The sequence below is a fragment of the Atractosteus spatula genome, chromosome 9, assembly GCF_055471065.1.
Source record: "Atractosteus spatula isolate fAtrSpa1 chromosome 9, fAtrSpa1.hap1, whole genome shotgun sequence".
Classification (NCBI taxonomy): Eukaryota; Metazoa; Chordata; class Actinopteri; order Semionotiformes; family Lepisosteidae; genus Atractosteus; species Atractosteus spatula.
In genome coordinates, this window is record NC_142714.1 from 16,517,653 (window position 1) to 16,539,709 (window position 22,057).

Below are 22,057 nucleotides of genomic sequence, written 5' to 3' on the forward strand. Positions count from 1 at the left end.
ATAAGTGTGGCTGAATGGCGTTAAAGGCTGATGAGAAATCTATAACTAAAAAGCCTGGCATGTGGCTTGGGAACCACAAGTGTGTAGAAGTTGAAAACCCAACAAGTGGGAACTTTGGAAGGTTATTAATATTCAAATTATAGCATTATTATAGCATAATAAGTACTTTATAAATGAAAACTGAATATTATTAAAAGTGCTGGGGAAAGATTCTCTTGATACATTATCCATTTTCAGTTAGTTGTGTATGTGGTATACAGTAACCTTTACTATGTTATTGGGAAGAAAATAATTTTATAGCGTTACAGTGATCGATGCAGTCAGTGCACATACTGTAGTTACACTTTAAGGTAACACATTTAAGTCACGGCGGCTCATTAGGTGAGAGACCCTTCAGTTTTTTGCCTTTTATGTCGGGCAGTACAGCCCAACACTCCACGGATAGGACGCCAAGGTATCGCTGGGATTACCTGATGAAAATGCTGATTCCTGTTTACACAGCTGGGTTGACTGGTACAACAGCAGTGTGCGTTATAGGGACTTCAACCCACAACCTACCACTAAATGCAGAGACCTACAGTACCTACTGCGCTATCTCCACCCTCAAAGTAATACACATTTCGCAGATGAGCAATTTCACCAAACTTCGCAATTATTTAAAAACACAAACATTTAAAGAAGTAACTTCATCCCGTATAGAGTTTTTAAAAGTAACTCTCATCCACACTAATTAAAACACAATGAGTCGGATCCCTAAAATAAGATTCAATGCCAACAAATTGCCCATTATTGTTTCTCCGTCATTGCTTTGTAGTGCATATAAGTTTAATTTCATGTCCACATTTTACTCCGCTGCGTTTGCTGATCTCGTCAATGTCTCCAAATAGGACAAGTCTGATTTCTTCCCACTTTCAAACAACTGTCGACGCAGTTTGCACTAAGGCTACAGAAATAGTCCCCGGCAGCTGCTCTAATACGGTGTCACGGGATCCCACCGATATTACTCCTGGACTAGTTGTGCCACTAGGGGGCGCAGTAGCCCATGTGACTGCCTAGTCACATCAATCCCAACATGCCGTGTTCTTCTGTTTGAATGGCGCAGGCTCAGCTGGGGGACTGTGAATGTGTGTTTTAGTTCCTTATATTTTTACTTTAATAGACACTTATATATTTAATTTTAGATAAGACGTACAGGAAAGGAATACCAGCGTTCGAGGACATTCACTTGCCAGAATCCCCCATAAACCTTTTCAAAATGTAACGGTAGGTGACTTTTTTTTCTGGGCAGCAGAGAATCGCTAAAAAGACGAGTTTGTGAATTGTTTTGCAATGATCGTTTTCAAGAGAGGTAATTGTAATTCTATAGCTAAAACGCATAGTTTAGACATGCCGCTCCTGCTTCAGCATTACTCAGTACATTGTACGTAGGCCCCGCTATCAGCTTTCCATTTACTATTAAGAGTTTCTAAACAAATGTTTCGCTTGCATTTGCTGTAGCTCGAATGAAAAATAAAATTGTCTTACCCGAAGTGTTTGAAGTATATTTATTTCAACTACGAACTTGAAACCGGTTAAGATACAGTCAGGTCTGAAGGGGCCCCTTGGGCCAGACGGACACCAGAAGTCACTTATAATTTGTCGTTAATCCTTGCATTTTAAGTTCCGACCTTTTGAACTCGCTTAATACTGTAAAATAGTCTGCTTAGAAGATCCAGTAATCCAGTTGTGTATTTAAAACTGCGCCATATTGTTGTGGAAATAATAGGTGAGTAGTAAGCGTATTAGTCAGTTGGATTGTGGGTAAAATGGGCAGAGCAGTTTTGAATTTCGGTCGTTTTCGCGTAATGTTTTTTTTCCCCGATAAAGTTCGAATAAAGTTTTATGTTTGTTTTGTGTATGTAATCGTAGAAAAATCAAATGGCACGATAATGTAAAAGTTTCCGTTGTTCGCCGACCAAGTGAACTGTCATACCATGTCTGTGTCGGCGCCCGTTTCCCGGACTGCTGTCACCCTGGTCGTTTTTCAGTTTTTAAAAGTTTATTTTCTACAGGCGATTTTTTTTGTCTTTATTTGTCAAAGAAATGTCGTTACTCTATTAATAGACAATAGGGGTTGGTGTTCTCCATGAGGGATGAGCACTGGTGACGGCGCTTTGAGGTGTGTACTGTTCTTTACGCCTTCGTTGTGAATTCAGTTGGGAAACCGGATCTCAAAACATATGTACAAAATACGCAGGGCAATTTTTAAGAGTGTTATCAGAAGACGCTTTTTAAGTTAAACAGATTGGTGACTAAGGATTTTTAACTATTGCTGGCTGAAAGTGTGAATTGAAACGAGGAAAAATCCGGGCCATCATGCCGCTATAAGAATATTTTAGCAGGTTTTCTCTGGCTGCATGTTCTTTGTATGGTAACATCTTTGTTCGTGTTGGTTTCAGTTTTAATAATAAACACCGGCCGATGCATACGACAATGCTCTTTTTGCAGTCAGTAGATGCACATAAAAAGTTTAATAATTTGTAGAAGTTTTACATATGCTACAAGTGGTGTTGCTAACAATCTGTCAGAAGAAACGAGATTCTTGTTCAGCCTGCCCTGAAACACATTTAAAATTAAAAGTGAATATCTAGCGGGACTCTTGGAAAGGTATGGGGTTGTAATTCCAAAGACGAAGTGTATGATCTTGTGACAACGTTGGTTATTATGACCCTTAAAATAATGTTGCATGAAAATCATCCCTGTTTTGTTTTTATCATTAAGAAAGTTACAGTATTATGGCCTCTGGAGAACATGATGCTGAAGTTAAGGATTTCCAGCATCTTGAGGAGGCTCTACCCAATGAACTTCTCAAACAAAAAATGCTATCTTCTGGTAAAAAGAACATGAAGGAGGTAAGAGGTTGGTTTATTGAACCTGAAATAATTCAGAAAAGGATTTAGAGTAATTATCTTATATATTTGAAATGTCTGTCATCGATGAAAGACAATGTAAATACATATTTTACTTATACTTTTGAAGACAAGGTATGTTTTATAAGTAATTTTTAAAGTGCAAAGATAGAAATTATGAGGTTATGCCAGTTTGTTAATTTATTTTTGCAGCTAAATATTTTACTTAATGCAGTTGACTTAAAGGTACAACAGCAGTGTTTTACCGGGGATATGAATCCAGGAATATTAATTACAGAACCTTAAAACCACTTCGCCCCACTGCTACCCAAGGTTAAGGCCAATAATATTTTTATTTCTGTTTTTCAGGTGGATTTTTTTAAACTGGAAGAAATAAATAAGAAGAGGTAAGTTTATTTTCATGCACGTTTGTGGTTAGAGAAGTTCAGTTTTCCAGTACCTTAACTTTTAAAAGCCATAATTAGTTTCTGCTGTGTAACTGCTGTCTGACCCCTTCTTTAACAGATCTTCAGTTGGTTGCACTGGACAGAACTCCACCAAAGTCAAAAGGGTGGTATCCAGCAAGAGAAAGACTCGGCACGTGTTTGTGAGCTCCGGCGGACGACGGAGACAGACCTCGGCAAGCCGGAGCTGTGATATGGCAAATAAGGAAAATGAACTGGCTTGTGCAGGCAGCTTGCATGAGAGACTGTACAATGATGATCATTGCGGGTTCCCACTGAACTCTGCAGGATCCACAAGGATGGAGGGTGCAGGTTCCAAATACAGCGATTATTTTGCAGAGGTAAGACTGACTACACTCCACTTCAGCTCTTTGTAGTTATTCTTGATGCTCAGTAGTGTGGTATATGCTCAGTGATGTATGAAATGTTCATTATCTTTTTTTAATAACATAGGCTTGAAATACTGCAGCACTAAGCATTGTGCTTTCTTCTTCCAGAAGAGACATCGGGTTGCATAAGAAAAAATATTTTGTAGGCTTTTGCAGTTTATTTTGTGATCTGTTTTCACTATGTACTTCTGCTGCAGATGGAAAGGGGAATTTATATTCAGCTGTTGTGGCAATTGAGATTTGCTTTTGACAGTTGAAGGGTTTAAGTTCACATTTCCATCCAGATATGCAACAGAAAGGATCAGGAGTCAGAGCAGGGTCGCTGGAACTTAAACATAAGAAGGTTACACATGATAGAAGGACTTTTGGCCCATCTAGCCCATTTAATAATTCACTGATGCAAGAGTGTCATCCAGGCATTTTCATTGAAATCAGGGTATTGGCTTTAACAGCATAGCTGGGTAGCTTTTTCCTACTTCCCACCATTCTTTAGATAAAGACGTGCCTCCAGTTCTTAGTTATAAATGCACTAACGCATAGTTTCTGGTTTGTGTTTCACTGTTCCCTCTGAAGAAATTAGCTTGCTCCACTTTGACAATGCTTTTGGGAATTTTGAATACTCTTATCAGGTCCTGTGTAATTCTCTTTTTAAGACTGAAAAGGTTATATTCTTTGAACCTGCCACTGTAGGACATTTCCTTAATCCCCAGATTGTTTCTGATTTCTGGTTTCCAGAGCAGCACTTTTTTTTACCAAGATGCCAGTTGATTTTATCTAGCTTGTGCAACACTGATTTATAAATTGTCATTACACATTATAAAGTCATTCTGCAAAATTTGCTGTAGTTGTTTGTGACCTGAAAGGTAATTCAGTTTTGTGTATTGAACACAACAGTGCATGATTTTCCTTGTGAATTGTTTGTTAGAAATGCAAGCAATATATCTGAAAATCAAAACCAGAGACATACATTTTTCTTTTCCAACAGATATCAAAGGATCATGATACAATGACACAAGTGCTTTTTGGAAGAAATCTCAGGCTAAACGTAGCTCTCACTCTGTGGCGAAGAAATACTAGTGAATTAGTTGCATATCTGATCAGGTAACATGAACACCAAATTTGCCAAAGTCTGAAGTGTTTACTTAATAAAAAATGTTTTGCATGCTTTATTTTGTTATTGTAGTTCTTATTGCAACAGTGTTTGCCAACACAAATTTTTCTGAAGTAAAAAGATCAGTCTAGTATAAATCTGTGAAATAATGAAACTGCAATATAAATATAATTGTTTATTACAAAGTGAATTAATAGATACTGTGCAGTATAACAGTGACAAGTGCAGTTCTACCACCAATGAGATTCCCCCGACTGCAGAGAAATTCATTATGAGTAAAGATTCTAAGGTCTTTTCAGCGTCTCACTGGTAGGAAGTGCTCTCCAGGTTTCAAGTGATGATGTCACGTTCTGTACCAGGTTCAGTATCAGTGAGCCCTGTTCCATAACCGCTGGTACTATCATGGGTGTCAGGTTTCAACTGCTATAAGATTAGAACAAAAATATATCTAGGAACATGCACGCCTAAAAATAAGTAAGCTAATGATTAATGTAATTTATTAAACTTAACATTTAAATGCACTATACTACTTTGCAGATACAAACATGGGCTATGCAAATGCATTAACAGTTGCAATATATACTATATTACTAAACAGAAGTAAAAATTGACTTATCTACAGTTTAGTCAGGAGAATCCTGGTATTTTGAGTTTTTGTAATGTCTTTAATAAGTCAAAGGTGAATTAATGCACAGATTTTTGCAATTTTGCATGTTATCCTCCTTTTTGTACTCCATTAATATTGTGAAAAGTTTACAGAAAGCTTTTCTTTTAGAAAGTATCAGGTATACAGAAAATTAAAATGAGCCAACTGTCTTCACAAACTAGGTATGTCTCTCTTGAGTTTTGCATTTTTTTAAAACAGTTTTAAACTAGTTAATTGGTATTGAGTGATTTGACCTAGTAACCAATTTAATCTGTATCAAATATTGTTTGAAAATCTTTTAATTTCTTTTGTCCTTTAGGATTCAAGATATGGGTGTACTTGTTGATTGCTTACCTGTAATTACAAAAAGGTGAGTTTTTAAATATAATAAAGTAATATTAGATTTTCTAAAGTCAATTTCTTTACTTTTACCGAATGTTTCTTTTTTCCTATCTTAGCCTTCAAGATGAGAAATCAAGTATATCAATTGGCTGTTGTGTGGACCTCCTACCACTAGTAAAAAATGTACTTAAAAGTAAATATGAAGAGTAAGTATCCTGTAATACGTGCACTGTCCACTCAGTTGTACACACTTTTCATTCTCGTAGAGCCAAGGTCCAGTGTTGATTTAAGGTTCCACATAGGGACTAGTGTGGAACAGTAGTCAGGACTCTGAGCTCATTGTAGAACATTCATGGGTTCAAGAACCCAGGTGCATATTGCTTGGAGCAAGTAGAATAAAGTGCCTTGTACAAGAACACAATGGTAGTATTCATAGTAGAGACTTGAAAATCTACATTGCATGAGTCTTTTCTGGCACTAGAAAATTATTAGTTCAAGTGCCTAGTGCACATACTGTTGTTTTATGTGCGAGTAAGTTTATTATATTGCTTTATAAATAGAAATTACCACTGCTCAGGCTTAACATGCATCCTATTTTATCTACAGTATATTTCATGTTTAAGCAATCAGGACAATACCCATGCCTAGGAAAAACTTAGGTTTGTGAATGACTTAAGGGATAAATGTGCTTTACTATTGAATTTAAAATATTTATCTTGTCTTGAGTGATATTAGTTATCTGCTACACACTGTGGATCAATGCTTACGTTTGCTGTTCAGTTTACTATCTTGTTTTTCACAGTTAAAAGCTTTTCAAAGTTTGTCTTCAAAGCTACAATTACAGTGATATAATTTTGTGAAAGAAATAAAATACTGTAAATCTAATGAAACAATATCGTAAGTTTTGACAGAAATAAGCAAATACCATATATGTATCAAGGTATTGACCAACAGTTGTTCTTTCAACAGTGTTTGTTACTTAAATGTTATATTTTAATGACTACTAGTGCCAGAAACACAATCCTCAAATTACTTAAGGACCCAGAAAACCTGCCATGTGCTTAATATAGGTGGAGCATTGTGTTAGAACGATTTAAATATAAATCAAATACCATCTTAAAAGGTACACATTGACAGAGATGGACCTGGCATTTTAAGGTTATCATGAATCATTGAAGATCAAGCTCTGTTAATAAGCAAAACCAGTATCAGTGCAACGTCTTAGTGTGCACATACAGTACTGTTGCTCCATGATGCTTTAGCTTATTTGTATCACTTATTGAACACATGTAACTAAGTAATTTATGTAATAGGTTTTTACTGTCCTTTTTAACGCAGCAGGTCCTGTTTAATACTAATAGGTATTGAGTCTAGTGAGTCATTACACAAAGATTTTCTGTAATGTGTTCTTTGTTTTTAGTTACATAAGATGTCTATCACAATTAAGTTATAAATGTCTTCTATCAAATTGATTCAAACTCGCCTTAAGGGGTGACTTCCTAATTGAGCCAGATTGAAAACAGCATGTTGATTTCTGGTAGGAGTGTTAAACAGGCACTCACATCAGTGAAACTTAAATAAACATTTTTAAATTTGGCATTGTTTCAGTTTTGGTAAACAGGAGATTACTGACCCTTAGGCTGTTTTGTTTTTAAATTATAGGTCTGTTAGTCAAATCAAGAGCATGATTCTTTAGAAATGTTATTGTTCTTCAGAGACAGTTGATTGGTTTCAAGAACTGTTCTGCCAAATATCATTTAGTGTCTGTAGTTGTTGTCAGAGCAACGATTTCTGCACTGATGTGCTTCCTTTGGAAAACCTGTCAATCTGTGCGTTTATTAACACTGAATTAAGATCAAGATGTAATAGTGAATTTTATTTCAGCTGAATAAACATCTTGCATTATGTATTTCAGATACCTGATAGTTGGTTTACACTGGGTTCAGTCTGTTATTAAAAAATGGTGGCCAGAACTATCTGCAAATGGCAGAAATGCTCGGGATAGCCATTCTGAGGATAGGTAAGATTGTGTTGTATATTTCTTGAGGTTTTGTGAGGTTTTAAAATCCAGACTTCTGTTTCACACATTTTATATCACCCTCCACTAAATTCTAATTCAACCTGTTCTTGTTTCTGTTTAGTTTAATTGTAGGTTTTCAACAGGGGGAAAACTGAAAATAAGAAAAAGCACAGTTTAGACAATGTAAGAAAAGGGTTACAAGCTTTTTAGTCATTGTACATTAGTTTTGTTACGTCTTGGAGTTTGTAGCCATGAGCCAAGACATTTGGTAATTCCATAAACTGGGTTGAACAAAAACGTAAAGATTCTAAAAAGTTGTAAAGATGATTGCGGTGTATAACATATTCAAATAACTCACACTTAAAAATCTGTACATGAGTGTAGTCTTCCAAAGTAAAAACTGCCACTCTTTAGACAGTGTCTCTAACACAATAATAAAAATGAATGTTGAAAGGTTTTGTTAAGTCGTATCCACAGTTTAAATAACATTGTTTCTCTCTTAGGAATATTCGAATTATGAAGCAGCAGTTACGTGAACTGTGGGAGGAGGGAAAACATTTATGTTGTGTTCCAGGAAATACAGGTGACATAGCAAAGGTAAATGCAGACATAAAGCATCTTATAAAATTATAAATATTCTATTACCCACTAGATATTATTGTTACAGTTTTACCCATTCTGTTGTAAACTGCTCTTTGGCTGTTTTTATGAGGATGCCTCAGTGAGTTTCAGATTGCAGCAGAGATGTTAAACATTCTATTTAATGTTTTAATTTTATTCAGCCTCTGGAAGCAGTGTACTTGTGGATGAATTTGTGAAAATAATAAATTTTGGATTGTGATTAAACACTACTGAACTGCTGTATGTATCAAAACACTCAAGAAATATTTTGTATTAATGTCCACATTGCTTTATTACATGACTTTTAAGGATTATTTAATTGTGGCTTTAACATTAAAAATGTACAATTCTAAAATTAGCTACTGTGATTATTTTTTTCAACATTTTTTTCTTTGTTTTCCAGACTGTGGAATCCTATTTATCACAGCTGCGGTGATCTCTAAATGTAGCACATAGGGAAAATAACCACTCCTTGCACTTGTTGCAGTTCTCTAAAGCTGCTTTTCAACTCCACAGTGGACTCTTGAGACTACACATTGAAATAAAGTGTGGCTCCTGAAAGCATAGCAACACTGGGATTGAAGCTGAACCAAGAACTACACTTATACTCCCATTGAGAAAAAAAAACAGTAAAAAAGCCTTCCATGAATTGCAAATGACTGCTTCATATTGAAGTGGGAATTTTGCTTAAGGGCACATTTGACTCCATGAGATGAAAGACACTGAGTTGATGTTGAAATCCAAGCTGTTAAATGAAGTGCCAAGCTATTTTCAGCACAGCATTGTTTTGCCATATTATGTGCATTTGTATATAGATGAATGTAATAAATGTACTTAAGTTACAAAATCCTGCAGTGAAGAGCTTGAAACTATATCAAAGCATCTTTAAATTATTAGAACATTTGCCTGTTTGTGAAAAAAACATACTTGACTGTGTACATAGTACTGTTCTTTTAATCAACAATTAAATAAATTTGCAAAGAATATGATGTGATATAAAAATGTTCAATCAGTAACTAAAAGTGGGGGGAAATTGCAAGTATCACTACTGTCAGTCTCACATATATGGAATGTCAAAATAAAAGATTTGTTCTGTTACACGTGGATGACATTTAACAATTGTATCATGTTAGAGGTTGGGACACAACAGTCCAACCCTTAGCTTTGACAGCATGTATAACTGTTTTTAAGAAGAAAAGGTGGTGCTACCTAATGACACTATAAGAGTTGTAGTGCTTTTTAAAAATCACATTGCTGCATGTTTCTCAGTACACAATCTTTATATTTCTTCAAGGAAACAATCTGTAACCTGTGTGGTCCCTTTAAAAGCCATGCTTAACCAAATTCATTTTGACAACCCTCTGCTTCCTGACGAGGGGAGTGGGTGTTGAGATAGGGGAAAGTGTCAGTAAAGTTTGTTACAAAAGTAATCCTGTGGTCTTAATTTTATAGTCTTAATGCATTACGTAATGGCAGATCCACATATGTTGCACTTGTAAAAATACTAACCAGCAATACGTTTTATAAGTATTAGCTTTTTTTAAAACAGTAGAAAATATGTGTGATTTGGAGGTGTGCAAAAAGTCTTATTTCATTTAGGTTACATCTGTGCCTGACATGATGTAATAATTTTAAAAAAAGTTTTTTATAAGTTCAAATAAAGATTATTATGAATAAAAGTGTTGTACAGGAATGAGTAATTTTGGTTTTTGCTGAAGGGGGAATGGTCACTGACCATAAATACTGTATATCCGTTCTGTATGATGACTTGAACACAGAAATGGTCTGGATCTACACTTACAAGTTCAGATAGAATATCCAACTGTTAATGTTTTTTATGTACAGTATTAAGTTAAACCTACCTCTTACACTTTTGCTTTAGTGGAAGACGCACCACCTTGACTGATGTGTGTAGGTGGTAGACCATTTATGTACAGCTACATTTTGCATAGTAAAGCTTGAGGTTTACGAGAAACCAATAAATATATTGGCGAAGGAAACTGCCATGCTATTTAGGAGCTTCGCATTGATATATATTTCTCGGAGTATTAAGGAAATTTATTGAAAACATAAGTAAGGGAAAGTTGTTGGAAGTTCAAATTAATTCATGTGTTGCATAAAGAATTAAGTAGTTCAGCTGACCATATTGACAGTATTACCGGTACTTGTTCACTAGAAGAAATGGATAATTAATACCAACTCAGTTTTGTAATGCATTTTTGATGTGATAAACGTTTTTTGTATTTCTGTGACTATCAAATGACTACTGTGAGTTAAGTTGACGTTTTTATTCGTAGTCTTTTGACAATGATTATTTTGTTACTTGGCAGCCTAGAAGCAAATCTAGTATGCATCTGAACAAATTCCGTGAAACTTGAAAGTTTGAAAGTTTATGTGATCGCGTTAAACGTCTGCATTAATGGCAACAACGTATTGACGAAAAATCGAAAGTTGTATCACAGTGTTTCAACTACGTGTAAATAAGATAGCTCTCGTACTAGTTTTGTTTAGCTTTTAAATCTTTACATTATAAACGATTAACCATTTTGAGAATATAGGGCCGTGGAGCTGTGTGTAATAAAATATAAAGATCTTCGGTTTGTCTGAGAACTACACTATAATAATTTTTTTTGTGGCTTTGAGTTGCGTTTCCTGTTTAACTTAGTAGTTTTACAAAGATTGTGTAATTCTTCTTTTTTGTTCCTAAGTACGCATGTAACCGCCTCTGTATTTCCGAATCGTTTTGTTCTTTCACGTTGGTTTTCAATAAAGTTTTGTCGTACGGTACGTGCGTCCCTTTTAAAAAGAGAGGAAGGACTGCCATCAATGATATAAATGTAGCGTAGTATATACATATCTATCAGTCATTACTAGGAATTAATAGTCTTTAAGGTAGTGTAATTGTGCGTATTTCAGCTGAATTAAGAGAATCGGCTTTCTGAGTTTCATCATGCTGCTGTGTTGTAGAGACTCGCTGGTATGGCTTGTTTTCCAGGCTCTGGTCTCGGTGTCCTGGAGCTTCAGTGAGCCGGAGCCTGGGCCTGGAGCTGCCGGTGCTGTAGCAAACGGAGATCGGTTCAAGATTGAAGGCCGTGCTGTGGTGCCAGGAGTAAAAACACAGGACTGGATCTCCACTGCTCGTGTGCTTGTCGAGGGAGAAGAACACGTCGGCTTTTTGAAGTGAGTCAATTCATCTGGTTCTTTATCGATTTCATGTTTTTATTAATCGAACCGGCTACTGTGATGATTAGTGTAAATAGCGAATTTATGTACAGTATAGATGCACTAATTCACTTTAAGTGCTCTGTTTTGTTTCGTTTATTTTATTGCACTATTTCTTTCTGTCTCTGAACATAGTAAAATAGTGTACCTTTAATATGATTACTTCTATTTTAAAAAATGCATTTATTTGACAGTAGTACCAGTTAAGTTTAGTTAACTTAGCATTAGTGTTTTCATAACACAAATGTGGTAGAATTCATTGCTGTAGGACACTTACAGTAGGTGCAGAACCAAACATGTCAAGGTTATGAAGTGCATCTTACTTAAAAGCTCCATAATACCTATTTGAACTCAATTTTAAGCAATACACGACATAATGAATTACTATTAATTGATTATACTGTACTTCAATTATTAATAGCTATATATGTGGTGTGTTGTATTGCAGCTAGCTTAACCTTATGTTTATATTTTTTCTCTCTCTAGAATTGATGGAAGTTTTACTGTGAATGATGTTCCTTCAGGATCCTATGTAGTCGAGATCATTTCACCATCATACAGATTTGATCCAGTTCGAGTGGACATTACATCCAAAGGCAAAATGAGGTAATGTGTACCAAAAATGTCAGCACCCCAATGAATAAGCTAAAATTATTTGAAGAAGCTCCAAAAATCATTCTAATGATTGCATTTGTTCCTTTTCATTCAATTCTAGTGTATACCCTTCATGTTGTTTCAGTAAGGCAGAATATTTTTATATAAACCTTTCAGTTTTTAATTTATCTTGGAATAAAGAGTGAGTCAGGTTAAAACAATGTGCACTTGTCACTTGCTGTTAACTGCCATGTATCTACTTACCTCCTAACCTTGCACTGAATCGACTTGCAATTATTTTTAGTGATTTTTTTTTCAGTAACTTCAGATACTCCGATTGTTTGACATGCATTCTGATCAACTGAGGTTACCACCGCATAAAGTGTTATAAAATTGACCATACCCTTTACCTCAATCCCTTTGATGGGTTTAAGGTGTTAGAAGTATAAAGTAAGTTAATTTTTCTCAATGTGGGTGATTCAGAGATAGTATTTTTTCTTTTACTTAAGAAAACCTTTTTAAATTTAAAAAAGAACTAGCGGCTGTAGTATTTGTTTTTTATCTTTAATTATTAATATAATCAATTCAATAGTAGCAGTTATTCTACAGCTTTCTGTAAAAGATATGTGAAGGGGGCCTGTAACTTAGCCTTTCTGAATTCCAGGGCTAGAGTGGTAAACTTCATAAAGACGTCTGAAGTACTGCGTCTGCCATACCCTCTTCAAATGAAATCTACTGGCCCACACTCTTATTTTATGAAGCGGGAGACCTGGGGATGGACAGATTTCCTCATGAATCCAATGGTATATTTCCTTCTAAAGTACAAGTAGCTTAAATGTTTTGAAGTTGAGCAGCAGTAGCTCAATGATCCCTTTAAAACATAAAGGATTAGTTAGAAACTTCACTGCTTTTATTGGATACAAGAAAAATGAAAAGGGAGTTGAGAATCTAAGATTGTAATTTGGACATCAAAAATAACTTACATACTTCTTAGAAACCTATCTTTTCAAATCTTGCTCTTAATGCAAGATTGTAAATTTAAGAATAATGCAAATCAAATGCCACTGATTTATTTAATAATTACATTGTACATTTAAATTGCTAGCATGTTGCTGAATCTTCAACTGTAGATTGCCAGGATTTAGTGTGTAAGCATTCATTTGACATTAATTGACAGAAATTGTTAGTAGTTCATAGAAACAAATAACTGATCTGATTGGTGTTTCTGAGACCTGCTTTTTGATTTTCTAGCAATACTTTATTATTTGTTGGTCTCTTCCAGGTCATGATGATGGTTCTTCCTTTGTTGATTATCGTCTTGCTGCCGAAGGTTGTGAATACTAATGATCCAGAGATGAGACGGGTGAGTTCAGCTTCTGTTCGCATTAGATTTTTGTGTGCCATCCCTCTCAATACAATCTACTTTTTTTGCCAACACTTTATTTGAAAAGACAGTCAAGTCTTCTTTTTGTAAACTACAGCTTGTCTTCACTTTAAATGTTCAACTTGTTTTTGACAAATGCAAGCCTTGAACATTTACGTGACAATCAAAAACAGTTTTCCAGGTTATAGAATGTGATTCCTAGTCAGATATAAAAGTAACAGTTAAAACTTGTATAAGATCTGGTTTTCTAGTGTCACTTAAGCTATAACTTGGGCTTTTAGCAAAGGCTATGTGGTCATAGCTTAAATAAGCTATTTTTGGAATGTCATGCAGATTTTATGCACTCAGATGAATACATATCCAAATTGGAAAACTTCAAACAGCGTATTTACAGTATTTCTACAGTATTTGTCTCTTCAGTTTGGTGTCCTAGCTAGACATTGTCCAGAGTATGAAAGAACAACTAACATAAGAAAGTGGTGCTTATCATGCAGATTTTATGCACTCGGATGAATACATATCCAAATTGGAAAACTTCAAACAGTGTATTTACAGTATTTCTACAGTATTTGTCTCTTCAGTTTGGTGTCCTAGCTAGACACTGTCCAGAGTATGAAAGAACAACTAACATAAGCAAGTGGTGCTGAGAATTCAGACAAAATTGAATTTTATAAGGTACTAATGTCCTTAAAGTAGGCTTTTTAATGTTACACTATTAAACATGTTTTACTTTTGACTCTTAAGATAGTTTTCTGTAATGACAAGTGAGTCAGAGTGATATCGTTTTCACTGATTCCATGATATTATTGAGACAGATTAAGAATTGTAAAGTGCACTATTATTAAATGTGCATTAGCTTATTTTTTCTCGAACCCTCTTCCTCTTTATACTTCATTTTAGAAAAAGATTTTTGAAAAACCTTTAACTCTCATTTTAAATCAAAACAAGTTGGACGAGCACACTCTTTTAAGAAGCCTCACTTGCCTCTATGTTGTGTGAAATCTAAAACGCCAAACAATCTGTGTTAAATTTCAGGAGATGGAGCAATCCATGAATATGCTCAACCCCAATCACGAGCTGCCAGATGTATCTGAATTCATGACAAAACTGTTTTCTTCCAAAACGTCTGGCAAATCTGGGAGCAGCAGTAAGAGTGGGAAGAGTGGTCCAGTAAAGAGGAGGTAGTAGTGTTTTAAAAAGGAATGTAAATGCACTGCCTGGCATTACCATTTATTGAGTTTTGTGTTTTTCCATTTTTCTAAATTATTGTTCACGTCCCAGCCTAATTTCTTGAGTAAAATATTTGCAAAAACACAACTTCTGCAACTGTTAAGCAATAAGGGAAGCTTAGAGGTCAAGAACAAATCTGGTGTGATTGTTCCCTTCAACAAAGCTGGATACTTTATTGCTTTTAATGAAATGCCTGTTTGCTTGTTTTACTGTGAATGCCTTGTTATTTTTTATTTCAATTAGATATGCACATTATATATTGGATTCCCTACAAAATAAGCATCACCCTGTTTTATACCACAGTAGGTCCAATAACCTTCTTGATTTTTCTGTTAAAAATGACCTACTTTTAGAATTAGTTCTTTGGAAATTGATAATACTGTTATAAAGCCACACCTACATGAGTAAGAGCTCATGATCTGAATATTCATTATAGAAACTTTACCTTGCCTGCATTGCATTAGATTATTATAAATTAAAACAACACTTTTTAATTCTAGAATGTAAAGAGCAAATGTTATTTAAATACAAAGATAATAAAAATTGTGATGATCATACTGTCTGCCTTTTGTTTTGATGTTCAATTTTATCCCATCACCTGCATGATATGCAACTAATACATATCATAGAACAGATAACACTGTCTTTATGATGTAGTGCTGAAATATCATATACATGGAATATATTCCTAAGACTTTCATATCTGTGGTATCTCAGAATGTGTTCTTATGTGTAAATTTCTTGAGGAGAACGTCTTGGATAACATTGATATAAACTGGATTTGATGCAAAGACTTTGATACAGTAAGGTGAATATTATGTATCTTAAAGGGTTGAGATACCGAGTATTGGAAAACCTCAGCACTAATAATTGCCACAAATTCACAGTAATCATGGAAATGTATGCTTAGTAATTAGATTGAGTTCAGAAGTTTGATTTTCTTTCATGGAAAGAAATGGAAAGAAATATACATATTCACCTTGCCCTAGTTTCATCTCATAGAAAGAAATGAATCTGCTGCTATGCCATGATGACTAAAGTCTTACATTTTGCAAAAGATCATTAACTGTGCTTCACATAAAGGCAATGCCCTTGTCAGTGTCTCATTTTAAACAGTCACTGCTCTTATTTGAATTTCTTTACCTCAAGCATAACTGAATGTGAGTGACTTTGGGACATAGGAATGCAAAACCCACTCAGTAAACACTGACTTAAAATTTTGTTAGACACAAAAGTTTCTTACTGTGTATTTTAGTCCATTTGCTTGAGAACATATATTCATTATTTTGTACTTGGGGAAAAACTAATGTTCACTATATGGAAGTACAGTTCAAGATACAAGTTCTTAACACTGTAACGTTTTAGCAACTGATATTAATGTCTTGCTGAATTTTGTCTAATTTTCTTGTGTGCAGGATGCATGTTTTGGTTCTGAAATTAAAATTGCCCTTTTTGACCAGGAGTATTTTCTTGCTCTTTATTGGGATCTGATGTATTTTACCTTGAACGGTAGGCAGAACACACCGTCAGTAGAACAAAAACATCAGTTGATCAAAACTACTACTACTAAAACTGAACATTTACTTGAAAATGGGCTTTTAGGTTGCAGGTATAAAGTAGTAGCCTTACTCCCTCTCAAGTATAACTCTTTGCTATTCTGCAGGTGTTGTGTTCTTGTTTTATCTTTGTGCTTAAGGGTGTTTGGTAAAGGGCCAGTGAAACACAGTGGCAGTGGAATGGCTGATACTGCATCCATTGTAAAACATTGCAGCTCCAAATAAGCATGGACATAATTCAGTTCTTCGAGAAGTTCTGCAACAGAACCGAAATCCCTTGCTTTGCAGGAAAAAATATAGAAAGGTCTTAAGTGGCTGGAGAACTAGAAAATTAATTGAAAAGAGTAGCTCTCTTGACTATATGAGGCAATTATTTGCTTGTTTCATTTTAGTGACCTCTTAAATTAATCTTTTTTTAATCAAGAGCATTTTTTAAAAGGATACGTAGTAATGTTAGAAACATTGACATGTTGATTTGAATGGCTGATAACTATTTCTAAATAGGCCTGTGGTTTCAGAAGTCCTTCATTATTTTCTTCAGTTCATTTTTATTTGTTGCAAAGGCTCAGGTGCAACAATAATCTATTATTTGCGTAGAGTAAGAATGATAAAGAGTTAAGCTATCAATTCTGTGGCTGTAATAAACCTATCTTAACAGGAAAGTAACTAATTAGGTTCACTAATAGTTCCAACATGATATTTATCATAAAAAAGATGTCACCCCATATGCAACATGTCTGCAGTACATAAGTCATGCTTTAACCCTTTACCTGAGTTATGAGTCTTAGAGTACCACTCGATTAAAGTCCAGTACTAATTAGGGTAGAGCAGTGTGTAGATGAAGCCAAATTGTTGGACTCTGAGTTTCTGATAGCCAGCTTGGACTCCGGTGTTTGCTGTCACGTAAGCTGCAGTCAAAGTACAGTATTCCTGCCGGCCTGAGATTTGTCACAAACTGTTTAGCCAGTTCAATCAGTAACTCTTAACACTCCAGGAGAAGTACTAGTGCAGGTAGGATTACTTCAATGTTTTGTTTCTATACGCAAACCCTTTATTATTTTTTGCCAGTTGGTAAAACTATTTATTATGACAGCCTGAAGCTTACATTTGTAAAAGTGAGACATCTGCTCCATGTGTTTATTGCATAGGATATAATTCTATAGTACAGATGTTTGTTTCATTGCACCTGGAATTTCACTATTTTTTTAACTTTTGGAGACTTTTAATGTACAAGGAATTTCTTAACTTACATTTATATTTGTAGAATGGGTATTACATATTTGCTTAATTTCAAATCTCCTCCGTGTTATGATTTAAAAACATTATGAAACCCTCAAAAGTTACCTTAGAAAATATGTTTTTTTGTCTCATCTGTCCACAGAACATTATTCCAGTAGCATTGTGGAACGTCAAGGTGGTCTTTGGCAAACGTGAGACAGGCGGCAATGTGTTTTGTGTACAGCAGTGCTTTCTTTCGTGGACACAATACTCTTGTTCAGTGTATATCTCATTTTGGACCCAGGAGCACAGATATTAGCCAGAGCAAGAGACAGCTGCAGACCCTTAGCTGTTAACATAGGGTTTTGACACATCCTTGAGCATTGTATGACTCACTGTTGCAGTGATTTCTGATGGATGATGGCTCCTACAGAGAGTTGCAGTGATACTGAATTTCTTCCTTGTACACTGTCTGACAGTGGATTGATGGAGGCCTAAGCTTCAGAAATGCTTTTGTAACCCTTTCTTGCCTTATGAGTATGGACAGCTCTTCTTCAGAGGTCCTCTGAAACCTCTTTTCATCGAGACATGTTTCACTTCAACAAATCTGTGTTGTGAAGAGCAGACCTGTTAATTTTTTGCAGTGCACTATTAAGACCTCATTTAGAAACTTGAGTGCAGTTTTCATCAACATGTTATGAAAAAAGATGTTAAAACTTTGAATTCAGTCCAGACTGCTGCAACACTTTGACAGATTAAAAGAGCTGAAGCTTTTAGATATAGACAGAGAAAACTAAAACGGGACCTGATCCAAGTACTGTATACTGACACTGTCAAAGTCAACCCAGTGGGCTTCTTCATCCCCAACAGTGCACCACAATCCAGAGATCACAAGGGAAAGCTACAGTACTTGGAAGTGCTTTTAAATCCTGAGAACTGGAGGCACATATTTACTGTATACAAAGGCTTGTGGGAGTATGGAACAAGCTAAAACCTTATTGAAGCCAAAATCTTGGCTTCTTTCAAGAAAGATGTGGATTACATCAATATACATTCTAGCAAGAAGGCTAATTGGGTTTAATTGACTTCCCTCATTTTAACCATCTTTATGTTCTTAATCTTGTTGTGCACAATACTGTTTTGCTTTACTGAATTTTCACTTGTTAGCAGGAGGCTTTGGAAAGATGAAAACTAATTGCTACTGGCAGTGGGCTCTGTTAGTGTCACTGCTTTGTCTGGTGGGGACTCAAACAGAACTTCCTCCTGCAGAAAATGTGCACCTTCTTAATCCAGAGGAATACAAACTTGTTTTGAACCTGGACCAGAAAGGTAAGGAACTACACAGGCTTTTGAAGAATCATGTTTGTTATACTTTTACATAAATGCACTGCTTAAAAACAAGACGCCTTGGACGAGGCAGTCCACATTTTATGTCATATTCTTTCTTCTTTACCTGTATATTTCAGGTTTTATTCAGAAAATAAGTGTGTTATAATTTGTCATACGTGATTGTCCCAGTTGCTACTAGAAGCAATAATTCTATTTTTTTTAAACTCCCTTAATTCTGAAACAGGCATCTCAGTCATGTGATTGCTGTACAGTTAACAATATGACTGACATTGCTTTGAAATTTTTCGCTCAAGTTGTTTTGTCTCTGCTAAAAGTCAAAGATGGAAGTAATACATTGTTTCATGTCAACTGTGTTGGTTTTTAATGTGGGCTATAGGTCAAACAACATACACAACGTGGAAGCAATACTTTGATTTGTATTCTGGACAAGAGGTCAAACTTCACTTATTGCTTAATGTAGTCATAAAGTACTTGACAGCTTTCAAAAGAATTGTCATCAACAATGATAATTCCAGATCTGAAGCATTTATGGAGATGGGAGATATACAGGGTATTGAGATAGTAACCGTCCAATTTCAGCATAACATTTTTGGGGACTAGACAACCTTTTCTTTGAAGAAGGTGTATCCCTCTGTTTTGAAGTTAGTTATAATTCTGTTATTATAAGCTGTGATACTGTTTTGTAAAAATAATTGAAGTAGATATGATTTTCTTTTTTTATCCTATCTGGGGTGTGACCTTCTGTTGCTTCCCAGGATACGCTGTGGCTCCGCCCTGACCCTATATCAGATTAAAACTGATGGTTGGATATCATGAGGAAAAAATACACCGAAAACTAGTGAAATACATTATACTCCCTGCAAGATCAATGAGAAATGGAAAGTTTAAATGAAACAGAAGGATATAGGAGAGTATCTACAGGTGTAATCTTTTAACATTGACATATTAATATTAAGGAAATGTATTTTCTCTACTTTATGCTGTAGGTGCATTTGAAATACTAAAATCCACCACCAGTTTTGCCAAAGAGCACGACACATCTTAATGATTTTTTCATCCTTAATTCAGACTACCCAAGTGACTGCTTTGAGATCTGGGAGAGTTCAGGAGGCCAGGCTAGGGATGGTATCTATATGATCCAGCCTACAAAGTCTGCCCTCGTGGTGTTCTGTGATATGCAGAGTGGGGGCTGGACCGTGGTGCAGCACATCACAGTCAACAGCAGCGTGGACTTCGACAGGACGTGGCAAGATTACAAGATGGGCTTTGGGTCAATCACTAGTGACCACTGGCTAGGAAACGAGTACCTGTACCAGCTGACCAACAAGGGCGGGCAGTACAAACTTGGGATCAAGCTTGTAGACAAGGATGCAGTCACCAAGTTTGGAGAGTATGATCCCTTCCGTGTGGAAAGTGAGGAATCCCAGTACAAGATCCGTCTGGGACTGTTCGAGGGCACAGCTGTGGATGCCTTGAGCCAGGACACAGAGGCTTACCTACATGACAACCAGAAGTTCACAACCAAGGACCGAGACAATGATAACTTTTACCAGAATTGTGCCAAACTGGAGTATCTCGGGGTACCCGGAGGTGGCTGGTGGTACGATGCCTGTGCTGGTGCTAATTTGAACAGACGTAATGTCATCTACTGGCAGAAAGATTGCAACAAAGAGCACATCTGCAAATATGCTTGGATGATGGTGAGGCCCACGGATCGTGTTAAAGTCATCAAAACGGGAAGCTGTCAACGGGATGAACTGTAACTTTATTCATTCAACCTTCCATTATCAGAAAGCCATTTACTCTGGATTGAACAGTAAAACTACAAATGTTTGAACTTCTCTCCTGTTTGGTTTGATATGTGTGCTGGTAGAGAAGGCAAGGCTTGAAATGTTTCCTTCCTTGTTCTTAATTTCTGATATTGTTTACAGTTCTGTCAAAAGATATGGAGCAGTTCATTTTTAATTTAATAGTTAACTACAACATTAAAATTGAAACCCCAACAAGTGTATTTGTTTTCTTCTAAAATAGTCACATTTTGAGATGAAGCACCATCATGGAGATCAATCAGATTAATCATAATCAATTTATAAGTGTGGAGTAGGGCTTTCTAGTCCGGGTCCTTGTAACCCCAGTGCTCGATTCAAGTCCTGTTGGATTTTTGACTATGTAGCTGAACCATTAATAGAACAAATGATCTTGTTAATGAGATCTTTAAGTATTTTTCAAGATAATTCAGATTAACTTTCAGTTGGGAAAATATTGGGTCTGGGATTCAATCAAATTGAGGTACATTTGGAACAGAAATTTGCAGATACTGGACTGGAATGCCCCGAAAAACTGCCAATAACAAAAATAAGAGACAAATCAAGAGAACTTAAGCTTTGGAAAACACAGACTTCAGACTTCAGTCTGTGTTTGCTATTCAATTTAACTTCTTTGACATCTTAATTAGTCCTAATCTGGTAGTTATGCTTTTGTTTTGAAACAGTGTGACTGAGAATATGAGAAATGCTATCAGCAGAATTAGTTGCACAATTACAGTTTTTCTTGATTGCTAAGACAATTTAAATGCAACTGTGGTTCACATCCACATCACAACATTATCAAAACCAAAAACCCAAATAAGCAAAACAAACACATTTTCAAAATCCAAATACCAAACACTTGATCGGCAAAGCAGTAAAAACAAAGATCTAAAGATTACACAAAAATCAGTTAGATCTGGTCAAACAAAACTCAGTCATTTGCTCCCATTTGATTACAATTACTTTAATGTAACACCCTATTACACACATGCAGATAATATTTCTCAAAGTTGAAATTATCACTCAGTTCATAATCACATACTGTATAAGAGGTATAAGCCCAGGGTGGAAGAGCTGCTCAAAGAGGTAGAGAACAACAGCAGAGAGCTCAGGTGCCAAATAAAATACAGACAGCCATTGTTGACTATATGCTAAATCATGGTCTGTCATTGTGCAAGGCTGCCCAAAGGTTGTAGTCTAATTTGACTTGTTCA

At 35.7% G+C, this 22,057-nt stretch overlaps 4 protein-coding genes across 9 annotated transcripts in view; 3 read left to right on the forward strand and 1 right to left on the reverse strand.

Annotated features, from left to right (window-relative positions):
• acp7 (acid phosphatase 7, tartrate resistant (putative)) overlaps positions 1-1,782 on the reverse strand; it is a 37,812-nt gene extending 36,030 nt beyond the window's left edge. Inside the window, exon 1 of one of the 2 annotated variants that reach the window (XM_088924692.1) lies at positions 1,525-1,782. The gene's annotated coding sequence lies outside the window, so the exon portion shown is untranslated. The remainder of the gene's footprint in view (positions 1-1,524) is intronic. The other variant, XM_088924694.1, reaches the window with a different exon arrangement.
• Positions 1,071-10,160, forward strand: LOC148828295 (KATNB1-like protein 1). Its single transcript, XM_088924696.1, has 10 exons — positions 1,071-1,263; positions 2,761-2,891; positions 3,258-3,295; positions 3,414-3,693; positions 4,727-4,842; positions 5,818-5,868; positions 5,957-6,046; positions 7,756-7,860; positions 8,364-8,457; positions 8,885-10,160. Exons 2-10 carry the CDS (start codon positions 2,775-2,777, stop codon positions 8,915-8,917), a joined length of 924 nt encoding a protein of 307 aa, XP_088780822.1. The 5' UTR covers positions 1,071-1,263; positions 2,761-2,774; the 3' UTR covers positions 8,918-10,160.
• Positions 10,161-11,245: 1,085 nt separating this feature from the next.
• emc7b (ER membrane protein complex subunit 7b) lies at positions 11,246-15,466 on the forward strand. The gene is made up of 5 exons (XM_088925587.1): positions 11,246-11,661; positions 12,190-12,309; positions 12,962-13,100; positions 13,580-13,660; positions 14,717-15,466. Exons 1-5 carry the CDS (start codon positions 11,432-11,434, stop codon positions 14,864-14,866), a joined length of 720 nt encoding a protein of 239 aa, XP_088781713.1. The 5' UTR covers positions 11,246-11,431; the 3' UTR covers positions 14,867-15,466.
• A 1,901-nt stretch (positions 15,467-17,367) lies between these two features.
• Positions 17,368-21,035, forward strand: LOC148828297 (fibrinogen-like protein 1-like protein). Of its 5 annotated transcripts, XM_088925569.1 has the most exons (4): positions 17,368-17,478; positions 17,849-17,897; positions 18,853-19,014; positions 20,104-21,035. In XM_088925569.1, the coding sequence occupies exons 3-4, from the start codon at positions 18,870-18,872 to the stop codon at positions 20,796-20,798; spliced, it is 840 nt and encodes a 279-aa protein (XP_088781695.1). In that variant the 5' UTR covers positions 17,368-17,478; positions 17,849-17,897; positions 18,853-18,869; the 3' UTR covers positions 20,799-21,035. The 5 variants fall into 5 exon arrangements, with proteins under 5 accessions (XP_088781695.1, XP_088781693.1, XP_088781694.1 ...); XM_088925567.1 differs by having other exon boundaries at positions 17,369-17,478; positions 17,849-19,014; XM_088925568.1 differs by lacking the exon at positions 17,849-17,897 and having other exon boundaries at positions 17,369-17,478.
• Positions 21,036-22,057: the final 1,022 nt, after the last annotated feature.